Source organism: Cupressus sempervirens, chromosome 3 (assembly GCF_028749045.1).
Source record: "Cupressus sempervirens isolate cs-2001-9-10 chromosome 3, ASM2874904v1, whole genome shotgun sequence".
NCBI lineage: Eukaryota > Viridiplantae > Streptophyta > Pinopsida > Cupressales > Cupressaceae > Cupressus > Cupressus sempervirens.
This window is the reverse complement of record NC_143120.1, coordinates 105,183,819-105,196,137: the sequence shown is the minus strand read 5'-3', so window position 1 is coordinate 105,196,137 and position 12,319 is coordinate 105,183,819. Positions and strand designations below refer to the sequence as shown.

The 12,319-nt window shown below is 37.4% G+C and overlaps 1 protein-coding gene across 7 annotated transcripts in view; it reads left to right on the top strand.

The window, feature by feature from the left end:
- Positions 1–12,319, top strand: part of LOC149564997 (uvrB/uvrC motif-containing protein) — a 181,945-nt gene that overhangs the window by 129,852 nt on the left and 39,774 nt on the right. For 2 of the 7 annotated variants that reach the window (XM_089818521.1, XM_089818522.1), the window contains exons 10-11: positions 7,444–7,553; positions 7,658–7,701. The exons of the other annotated variants lie outside the window; for them this stretch is intronic. In XM_089818521.1, the coding sequence (XP_089674647.1) occupies positions 7,444–7,553; positions 7,658–7,701 (154 nt within the window). The remainder of the gene's footprint in view (positions 1–7,443; positions 7,554–7,657; positions 7,702–12,319) is intronic. 7 annotated transcript variants of the gene reach the window in all.

The window sequence follows — 12,319 nt, the reverse complement described above, 5'->3', positions numbered from 1 at the left end:
TTTTGAGGAAGATCACGAGGATGTATTTATGAAATTTTTCGCACAATCATTAACCGAAGATGCTGTAGAATGGTATAGAAGTTTGCCAAATGGATCCATTTTTGGATGTGCAATTTTACCGATCAGTTTATTGAACAATTTGGTGATCACAATGACACATCTTTTGCATCACATGAATTAACAAGTATTAAGAAGTATACAAATGAATCAATATTAGAATTTAATAAAAGATTCAACAAAGTTCTCAACAGGATCCCTAGAGAGTCTAGACCAGTGGATTCATTCTTGATTGATTTCTACTTAAGTGCATTTGATAGTTGTTGATGCGAGTTTTGTGTCACTGCATAACATATTAGTACTTGGATGCTTGATACAGAATATCAAATACACAATTCCTCTCTTGAAAAGTTATTTCTCATGGGACATGAGTATAACTCCAATGTTCCTTACACCGTTGGATACTCGCTCAGTTTTATCAATGTGATTTGCTGGTAATCACGTAGGCGGCCTTACGTTTTCCTGTTTGAGAAAAAATTGGATCTTGGTGAGAAAATGGAGATGGTGGTTCGGTGTGAATGCTAGATGATGTTGATGGCGCGATGATGGCAATGTAGGGTGAATAGCGATGGAAGGTGAGAATGCCGATGTTTTGGTTTACTTCTCTAACTAACCTCTTCTAAGCATAAAATTTGGCTGCTCAACTACTCCTACTCCTAAGAATGGAAGGTTAGCAGATGGACGGGGATCGAATCTAATGAAGGCTAACCAGCGGCCCTACCTCCATAGATGCAACGCTTCAAAGGAAAGTAAACTAGATCACCACACAAAGCCTCCCAACCAGCCGCTAGGATGCTAGTGGCCTAGTGTTGACCCCTATCAAACATCTACCAAAGCTACCATGCAACTATCCATTTTATTTTACTCTTACTCTAACAACTTGAAATGAAATTGCTTCAACTTGAAAAGAAAAATTTAACTACGTGGAAGTAGAAAACATGCAATAACACCCAATGTTCTTAGTCAACATGCAATGAAAAAGAGAGCACTTTGGTATTATTTTCGCAACAATTTCTCCAACCCCTTTCCTTTACAAATGAGAGCCAATGGCCTTATATAGAGGTCCAGAATACAATGGACGGTAGAGATCAAAACAAGATCGACGATCCAGATTGGATCCAAAAACCCTAATTAGGGTTGCCACCCCATCGGCCAATGAGAAGATGCCACCTCATCAATGGACCAATGAAAAAAGTACAAAAATGGCAACCAATGAGAAGGCACCAAAATGGTGGCCAATCAGAAACAAACACTTGTCCTATTCTAGAAGAAAGAGAAAGTTGCCACTTGGGCTTACATAAGATGATCTTCTAATATAATTCTTCCTTTTTCTTTTGTTCTTTTAGCTAAGGCGATGAACTTAGCTAGCCTTTCGTTAACTTCTTCCATAGGAGGACAAGGTGTGTGCTTCGCTCGGAGTTCTGCTGACTTTGCCACGCTGTTTGCTGCTTGTAGTATCCTTTCGTGATCCTTCTCATATTCCTTTGCAAACCCAATAAAAGCATTGAGTGAGGAAAGGGTGTTCAGATGTTTCCTTTTGACGGCAGCCTTTCCTAACTCATCCAATCTCGATCCAAATCCTGTCTCACTGACATCCTCCTCTCTAATACCCTCAAAATCAAGCGCCACCCCAACGTCGCTCATCATGGTCGAAATGGAAGTGTCGACGCTTGGGCCGTGTTGTGCAATCTCATCATGAATTTCTTCAAGTGTTCTGAATCTGGTAGTCAATGCGACATACCAAGATTCAACTATGCTCAATCCTCTCTCATCAACCAACCGGGCTCTTTCCAAATATGCCTCCGGTAGCCTAATGAACGCCTGCAGCCTAGGAATAACCAAATCCTTGATGGGAAGAAAATTCTTCCATTCCTCTTCAAATAATCTGAATTTGTTTCTAACAGTCACCAATGACTGGAATGTTGAGATGAAGGAGGGCAAGAAATTTCGCCCATCTTGGATTGTATCATAGATCCAACCCCTTACTTCATGTAACTGAGCTGATACCTCTTCTGAATTGCTCCCGCTGTCTTGAGGAAGGGCTGCCTGATGCAGCTGTTGGATTGGCTGGCAATCTCTCCAATATTTGTTTTCGGCCTCCAACTTTACTATCTTTTCGTTTGCCTTCCTCAATCTTTCTCTGATTGATGCTATGCCTTCCTGAACCTCCTCACATTCCATATCATCTGTATTTCTTCCCAAATTATGTTCTACTATTTCGTACTCCTGGGCTGCAATCTCATCCGCTGCCTTATTGACTGTTGGTATAGCAATCTGAACCCTTCGGTGACCATCACTGTCGCTTCTGATTACCCTTGCCACCGTATTTGCCATCTGTTTTTGGTTCTCGCTATCATCCTTTTCTATTAGTCCTTGGATATCATCAACTGCGTGAGCCATTACCACCTCGCCTCTCGGCATAAGCATTTTCCTTAACCATAGTGGTGCAGTGCATCTCCCCAAATCCGGATTCGGTTCGACCAACAAAGCATCACCAACGGCCTTAGACCCCTGACTTATCTCTTCAATATCAATCGGCCCATCTTCTTCTCTACTAGTTTCTGCCATATTTCCTTGCTGGTTCTCCGAGAGAGGGGAGTACTCCGTACTTTCTCTGTAGCCACTTGATTCCGAATCAGAGCTCACCTCCACTGCGGCCCCTTTATCACTCGAATTGACCTCTTGGCTTCTAGCCTTAGTTATACTCTCCCTTGACGGCGCTGCCCGCTGTCTCTTGGCTGGAGGTTCCGAACGTTCTTGGCTTTTCTCTACCTCCAAAGCCCTCTTCTTGCTATTTCTAACTGTCTCCGATTGCCGGCCACTTCCTTCACCCTTCTGTCCGATTGATTCTACTAGACCTTCCTTCGGTTTCATCATCTCATAAGGAAGGAGAACCTTTTGTCTTTGTAGCTTCTCAACTTGGCATTATACCACGACTCGGTATGCAAATCTACTGTCCTTGTGACTGCCTCCAAGGAAGGATCCTGATGATCGTCCCAATCCACTGGATTCAACTCTGTTCCAACTACTGTCTCATAGTCTTCTCTCAACACACTACGATCATCCTCCAATTGATCGGGAATATCAAGGCCTCTCCATCTGATATCTCTCATCATATTCACCGACAATCTCGAGAAAGCTAGCTTTCTCACGTGAAAATCATCCTTTGCATTGGCCCAAAAGTCCTCTATAGTGGGAAAATGCTTAAATTCACTTCCATGAGATGCCTTGATAAGACCAACAGGGTCCAATCCTTGCCTTGATCTGTACCATCCTAGATGATACCACTCCAATTCCTTTTCCGCAGCCTCAAAGGTGGCCTGATTTGGGCAACTATCATTGCCAATTATAATTGAGAAGGAAACGCCTGTTTTCCCCTCATTTCTCATTACTCTATCATAGTGCTCAAGCTGCTTAGCCAATTCCATCAAAACTACCTTGTCGGGCGGGTATCTTGGAAGCCTCTTGGGACAAACTGTACTTCCTGCCACTCTAATGTATGTGAATTGCGGGAATTGGATGAACCAACTCCCAAACTTCTTAATCCTTGCTTCTGCTTCCGATGAAAGTCTCTTAGCAGGCGCCCCTTGTAATACCCTTACTGTCTTCATGGCGAATGCATCGCAAAACATCTTGTAATCCTTGTTATTGTGCAAATGAAGCTGCGGATAGCATTCATGCACCAAATATTGCCCCGGCCCATTACCAATCTCTCCTAAGGCCCTAAGTCCCGGACTCTCATACAATCTAGCAATTAAGTAAAACAGATAGGATCCCATGTAGAATTGCCTTTGGTTTTGAACTGTTCTAAGTTGCAACTCTAAATTTTCACTTATGATCCTAGCCCAATCAAATTTTTCTTTTCCCTTTTCAATTTCATCAATGAAGAAGTACATCCAGTTTTCGAATTGCATAGCTTGAGCTAGGCCCATGATCCGGCTGAGAAGAACAATGAGATCGCCATATTTCGGCTTGAAATCTGCCACTGTAAGCCTTGTTGATTTGTTAACTCCTTTCCTCCCTTCGTGTATCCAATTCCGCTTTAGATGTGAGAAGTAGGCCTCTTGGTTACCTTGAAATGATTTGGCCGCCTGATCCACCATTACAACTGTCATGCCCTTGCTCTGGGGAATATTAAATGTCTCTTCAATTGCTTGTTCGCCAATGTTGGCCAACACTCTCTTCCCTTCGCCAAAAATGATGGATTTACTGTCTAGATCAAATCTGGATGCACACTCCATAATCAATTCCGGACAAGGCAAAGTAGGAGGAAAAGCTGCTACATGTACAATTCCGCTCTTGTATATCCTCTTTGCCAAGGGGGATTGTCCTTCCTTTAGTCTGTCCCTCATCCGTATCATGTCCACTGTAGCGATATTAGTATCGGTTATTTTCTTCATTTTCGAGAAGAAGGAAGTTTTGGGTGTCATATCCTCTTTGTCTTTCTTAGCGTTTGCCCGCTTGGGATTCATACTTGCACTATCATCCTCCATGCTCGTCGCCCTATTACGGGATGGTAGAGTGGTGGACCAAAAGGCAAGAAGAACCAAGTAGTGCAATTCTTAGAAAAGAGCGAAAGAATGGATGTCAGCTTAAGCACTCCTTGCAACTCTAGATGATGACTTTCACCTTAACTAATAATCTTACAGCAACTTTTCGGAACCCGGGATATGACATCAAAGAATTACAAATCCTTTTGCAAATTAGAAAACAAAGCCTCTAAGCTTATCCAACACTCGCCTTCTATGCAAAAATCAAACTTTCATATGTATCTCTTCTCCCAACAAAATTGCCCAAATCTGATATAAAAATTGCAGCCCCTCTAGAAAATCAGAATTTTGTCTTCCACAAATTTCGGCCCCCACAAAATTCGGCTAAGCAAAAAAAAAAAATCTGTCCTTCCACAAAATTCGCCCAAGCAAAGAAGGAGCAAAATCTGTAAAATCTGCCACCTAGGGCACAAATCACAGCCCACAAAGTGGAGCAAAAATCCCCAAAAACGCAAAAAATCTGGCCCTTAGACAAATCGCCCAACAATGGCAATGGAGAAATTGCCCAAAAATCGCCAAAAAACTGCCTTCCACCAATTTCGCCCAAGTCTGGAAATCTGCCCTTGCTTCAAATTCGCCCAAGCATGAGGAGCAAATGAATTGATGAAAATGAAATGGGAGGGGACTCCCTTTATAGCAGCTTTCACCTTCCTCCCAGGCTGGCCGACTTGGTCCTATAGAGGAAAAGAAAACCAAAATTAAAGCTAAGTTAGTGGCCCACTTTAAATACTTTGCCAAAATTTTAATTTTCTAAAATGAAAACTGCACTTTTAATTTACTAATTAACCACAAATTGCAAAACGAAATTAAATGGTGCCTTGGGGATGCTAAAAATTTCTATTTAATGAGGGTTTGCTAATTAATACATCCTTGAAGTTGAATTTTGGCTAACCAAAAGCCATTTCTTAATATTAATTTACCAATTTCATTAAATACCAAAAGCTTTCAAGGCAAATTTAATCTATTAAAGCCAATTTTTGCAATTTTCCTCTAAATCGATTTTGCTAAATAATTAAAATTTTATGACAAAAAATAAAATTGCCTCTAGAGTAAAAATCAATTTTGCAATTTAACTTCATCTTACAAAATTAAATTCTATTTCACCAAAAAAAAAAAAGGATTTTCCAAGAACCTAAGTCTAACGAAAAATTTCCTTATTTGAAAATCATTCAAATTTTCAATTAAATCCAAATTTTCAAAAGAAATCGTCTAAGTACAAAATTCACAATCTTATCCTGCCAAGTTGAAATCAATTTTGAACTTATTCGGCCTAAGGATAGAACTGATAGCTCTGGAAAATCAAGTTGAAACCGGGTGAAAAATACATCTAACCTTCTCCACTGGCCCTAAAGGCGATTAAAAAGGGGGTCCCCAAGATTTTGGGGCGATGTGTGAAAACCTCACAACAATAGTAAAACTCATTATGAGATAAGATCTCAAAGACCTTCTTTGCTGCCACAAGTTTTCAAAGTTGCTATAACGATTGAAAATGATAAGAAAGCAGTAGGCAGAATCGACAAAAGGGATGACCCAAAATTATATAATCCTAAAAACGCTAGGAAGGATGAATTAAAAGAAATCATTGACATGCTTAAAGATATGAAGGTTAAACAAAATAGAAATGAAAGGTCACCATTCCATAGAAATGAGAGGGTGAGATTTCAGGACATACCTTACAATACAAGTTGGAAGGATGAGAAACCAGAAAGACCAAATTATGTTAACGACACCCTTGATCCTTTAAAGAAAATCAATATTGTTAATGACGGACCATGGTGTGATGTATGTAGGCTGCCCCATAATCCTAAGTATTGCATTGTTGCACACTCTGTTTTCGAAGAGGAAAATCAGGAAGATGAAGAAAAATCTGTGGTTAACGCTATATCATCAGAATCATTATTGGGTAGAGATGAAGATGATTCTACAGACGAGGACCAAATTTCTGATTATCACTGCAGGGGTTTTAATCAGCAACGTTGTATCCAATAGGTGTTTTTAGATGAGGAAGATATACCTATTTTACGCAGATTGACAACATAAGAAAGGAAGGCTTCTACTATTGCAGCTGTAGAACTTGCTAAACACACATATCAAAGAAGAAATAAAGACAACACTATTGATCAAGGTAATCCTGCTGGTATATTTGCAAAAAATCAGCAAAAGGTTGAAACATCCAAAAAATTTGGTAATCAAGCTTAGGGTAAGCAGAAAGAAAATAATCAGTCTTCTAGGCTAACCAAACAGCCGGTCACGCACAATAATGGTAGGCAAATATCTAATTGTCATAATTTTATGAATCATGCATTGTCTCAGTTGAAAATTACTGTACCTCTAATGGAAATGATGAAATTTTCTGATTATAGGGATGAAACTTTGAAGATATATCTAAGCATAGAGGATATTAATAATAAAAATGATGCAAGAAATAATGAAGAACCGCCTATTGTGTATCTAGGAACAACATTGAATAAAAATTCAAATCAAGTAGACCCATTTTATTTAACATTGTTGATAAATAATAAATTGATAAAGAATTGTATGATTGATTCTGGTGCAGCAGTTAATATCATGTCTATTGATGTAATGAAAGAAATAGGTCTCAAAGTAGATACTCCTTTTGGCAAATGCTATTCTATGGATAATAGATTTGTGCCAGTAGTTGGAATTATTAAAAATGTTGAATTTCGTTTTCCATCATTTCCACATATATCATACAGGACTGACATCACTGTAGTTGAGATTTTAGCGAGTTAGGGCATGTTGTTATCTAGACAGTAGTCAAATTTGGTTGGTGGTCATGTATAGTTGGATTTGTCTTATGCTACTATACTAGTAGGGGGCAAAGAAATCAGAATTGAGAGGGAAACCCAGTCATATTAGCTGGTTGAGGATTATATTCCGGATCCTGAAGTCAACTTTTGCCGTTCTGACATGGATAACTTCTAGGTAAGTATAACTAAACTTGCTTCTAAAATTATTAATCCAATTTCAATACATGCAAAGCAAGATTGTAATAACATTTGGCAAATTTTTTTTGATGGTGCTTGTAGTAAGGAAGGAAATGGGGCCGACGTTATATTTATTTCGCCTTCAGGTAAAATTTTTAAATTTTCTTTCCTATTAAATTTTGAGTGCACTAACAATATTGCTGAATATGAGGCTTTGATTATTGGTCTTGATGTTGCTAAGGCTTATGGGATAAAATTAGTTACTGTTTTAGGGGACTTAGATTTGATTGTTTCCCAAATTAGGCATAAGTTTTCAACTAGGAAGCCAAGGTTAAAACAATATCGTAATTATGTATGGGATTTGTTAGAATTTTCTGATGCTTTTTCTATAAATTGGATTGATAGGTCAGCTAACGACTTGGCTGATATAATGGCCAACCTTGCTATTAGACAAATCGATCTTTCATTTGATGAGGTCATTCAAGTAGAAATGAAAAATAGACCGTCAATACTAGATAACGTACAAAATTGGTAGGTCTTTGAAGATCAAAGATATCATTAGGTTTTAACTTGTCAGGAGGATTACGAAAATCAGTGCATTGATTAAAACGGATGTGTGAAAGAAAAGGATGGCAAGGAAATGCTATTTGGAAAAGAAATAGTTCAATTAAAAACGAACAAAATACCTAAGGGTCTAGTAGCTTTAGAAAGGATCTTTGATCAAAGAGAAAGTGCAAAACCTAGCAAATCCACTAAAATCCAAAACGATATTGAGGAAATAAACTTAGGAAGTGAAAATTCTCCAAAAAAAGTTTATATAGGGAAGAAGTTATCATCCAAGATTAGGGCTGACTTGATTTCTTTGTTAAGGAAGTACAAACATGTCTTTGCTTGGAGTTATGATGAACTTAAAGCTTATAGGGAAGACTTGTTTCAACATGACATACCTTTAAAACTTGATGCTAAACCTTTTAGGCAGAGACAACGCCCAATAAATCCAACTCTAGCCCCAAAAATGAAAGATGAACTAATTAAGTTAGACATGCCGGAATCATTAAACCTATTAGGCATTCTTCATGGGTTTCAAATTTAGTGCCAGTGAGAAAGAAGAATGACGATATACAATTATGTATAGATTTAAAAAATTTGAACATATCTTCTCTAAAGGATAATTACGCATTACCTAATATGGAGATCTTATTGCAAAAGGTAATTGGTAATGAATTGTTATCCATGATGGACGAATTTTCAGGCTATAATCAAGTTAAAGTTAAAGAGTCCGAACAGTATAAGACTGCTTTCACAACTCCTTGGGGTACTTACATTTATGCTAGGATGCCTTTCGGACTAACAAATGCGGGAGCCACTTTTCAAAGGGCAATGGATGTTGCTCTTGATGGATTAATTGATTTAATTATGTTAGTTTATCAGGATGACCTCACTACCTATTCGAAAAGAGTGGAAGATCATTGTAAGCATTTGGAGAAAATTTTCATAAGAGCTCTTGAATTTAGAATTTCTTTAAATCCTAGTATATGTCATTTTGGAGTCATTGAAGGGAAACTATTAAGTCATATTGTCTCTAAGGAAGGGGTAAGAATAGATCCAGAAAGGGTAGCAACCATTGACAGTATTCAGATGCCTAAAACAACCAAGGGAATCCAATCATTCTTTGGGCAAATAAACTTTGTGAGAAGATTTGTTTCTAATCTTGCTGAGATTATTAAAACTATCGCTAAAATTCTTAAAAAAGGAGCTAAAATAGCCTGGGACAATGAAGCTATCGGAGCATTTTCTAAAATAAAGAATGCTATAAAGGAAGCCCCATTTCTTAAATCCCCCAACTTTAAGAAGCCTTTTCAAATATTCTCATTTGCTTCTTATCATACTATAGCCGCTATTATGTTGCAAAAGAACGATGAGGGACATGAACAACCGATTGCGTTCTTTAGTAAGAGTTTACAGGCCGCTGAACTTAACTACAATATAAATGAAAAACAAGCTTATGCTTTTGTTAAAGCAGTTAAATCCTTTCGACCCTATTTGGTCGACCCTATTTGGTCAGAGCTGAAGTCATTGCTTATGTGCCACTACCATTAAAGATATATTTAGGCAATTTGAAAATACCAGAAGAAGATGCCGTTGGATAAATCAAATCCAGGGATTTAATATAGATATTTAGATCACAAAATTAGTTAGAGGGCAGGGATTGGCTAGACTTATGGCAGAATCAAATTTGGAGGCTGTGCAGGTAAATCAGATTAATGATGATCATATTAAGGTTAGTATTGAAAGATGCCCTTGGTATACTAATTTAGTTTACTATTTACAGCATACAAAGTGTAGAAGTGATTTGAATGACAATCAAAAAAGAACTATCAAATTACAAGCTACCAAGTATCTTCTAATTCAGGGAGATCTATATTGGAAAAATCAACATGGAATTTTACTTTTCTATTTAGATGTTGCCTAGTTTGCACTTATTCTCAAAGAGATGCACGAAGGAGTTTGTGGTGGTCATTTTTCAGCTAGGACCATAGCACATAAAATTTTACAAGCAGGTTACTACTGGCCTTAGTTCTTTAAAGATTGTCATTCTTATGTACAAAAATGTGAGGCTTGTCAGAAATTCTCAGGTAAGTTAAAATATGATGGTGCCCTTCCTTTAAGGATACTACAAGCGGAGGAATCTTTCCAGATGTGGGGAATTGATTTTATCGGGGAAATTAGTGATAAGCCGAGTAGTGGGTATAGTTGGATTCTAATAGCTACCGATTACTTCACCAAGTGGGTAGAGGCTATATCCACTCAACAATCTACAAGTAAAGTAGTAATTAAGTTTCTTACTAAGAACATCTTAACTAGATTCAGAGTTCCTCAAAAGATTATAGCAGATAACGGGATGTGTTTTAGATCTAATGAGTTTGCTGATTTTTGTAGGAAATATGGAATAAATGTATCGTACTCATCTCCATATCATCCCCAAGGCAATGAACAAGCTGAGTCTCTAGTAATAAAAATATCCTGAAGATTATCAAAAGGATGCTGGATAATAACCAACACGTCTGGGATTCAAAGTTGAATTTAGCATTATGGGCAGATAGAATCATGGTGAAAAAGTCAATTGGTTTTTCTCCTTTCAACCTAGTTTATGGCAAAGAAGCAAAGCTTCCTTTAAACAATTTATTGCCTGTTTACAAATTTGTTACTAAGGAACAATTAGAAGATGTTAATTTCATGGAGAATAGATTAAACGCACCAATTGAGCTTGATGAGGTAAGGAGGCTAGTGCAGGAACAAAATATTAATATGCAGCAACAAGTTAAATTTCTTCATGACAAGAAAACTTTAAGCCGATCCTTTAAGGTAGGTGATTGGGTCCTGAAATGGAACGCAAAAGATCAAGACAAAGGAAAACATGGTAAGTTTGAGGCTTTGTGGTTAAGACCATTTATCATCTTTGAAAAGGTTGGGGAACAATCTTATTTTTTGCAGGATACAAATGGTCGCAAGCAGGATTTCCCAGTCCATGGACAATACCTTAAGTCATTCTTTCAATAAGCATAAAAAAGGGAGTTTTATTTCCTTTGTTTTATTGTATTTTTAAGGTTTTTATTGTTTCATGAGCTGATTACTGCTTATGTCTTGGTAGGTTTGCTCTTCCAGAGATAGTTGAGATGCTCACTATGCCCATAAGGGGCATATGTCCCCAATGAGAACCACTAATGGAACCTTGAAATTTTTGCAAATTAAAATTTCCATTCACAATACTTTACCTGATCATTCACTAAATAAAATGGATTGGAATGAGTGAGCAAAAGTATGGAGGATTTTGAAATCGTGTTCACCCTTCAAACAATTAATGGTGGATAAATTCATTAGAATGCGACAGTATATTCTTATGTAGAGTCACAATCAAGAATAGTCAGGGAACAAGTTACACCATATTTGGTAGAAACAGTTACATCATTTGCTAGTCTGAAAATGATCAGATTGGCAATATATTTGTCTGTAGGTTCAATCAAATTGAAGATATCTAGAGTAATAGGAATTCATTCTAAGTTTGTAAAGTTTTTAAAGAGTAATGAGCATAAAACTATACATAATAGGAATATACAAGGAAGTTGCTCATTAATTGGGTTTCAGAGGATTAGCAGAGGCTTATGTTGGTTCCCAAAACCGCAGATTGGAATCCTACGAGCCTTGCCTGCTCGATGTTGGGATATCCAACTGGTTAAGGCCAACTTGACGGGATTAATCGATGCGATCTAAATCCCTTGTGCTTCCAGCTCTGCAAAACCGAGGTGGGTGTACCTAATCTTGGACAACAGCCTTACGTCCAAGATGCTTAAAGCAGATCGGTTAGGATGCGGATACAACAAAAGCTTTCAAAATGGCAAGAACTATTGAAAACTTCAAACTTGCGATTTATAAATAATTGTATAAATATAGTAACGTTTTAAAGAATAATTATAAATTAATGCAACAGATGAATATATTATTTCTTCAATGGAAAGAAATGAAACATTTGCCAGCATATGGATTATGGATTAGGAGTAAAAGACCAGTGCCTAATCAAACAGGCAATCAGAGTCAACATTATTAGTTGAAACGTACAACTTAATAAAGTTCAATATATTAAACTATAAACAATTTTAATAATTCAAATGCGACTGACTAGTTATATGAACACAATTTAAATTAGTCTAAAATGCACTTTAACTCCTGTGGAGACAAATTAGACATAAATATGGAAACAATAAA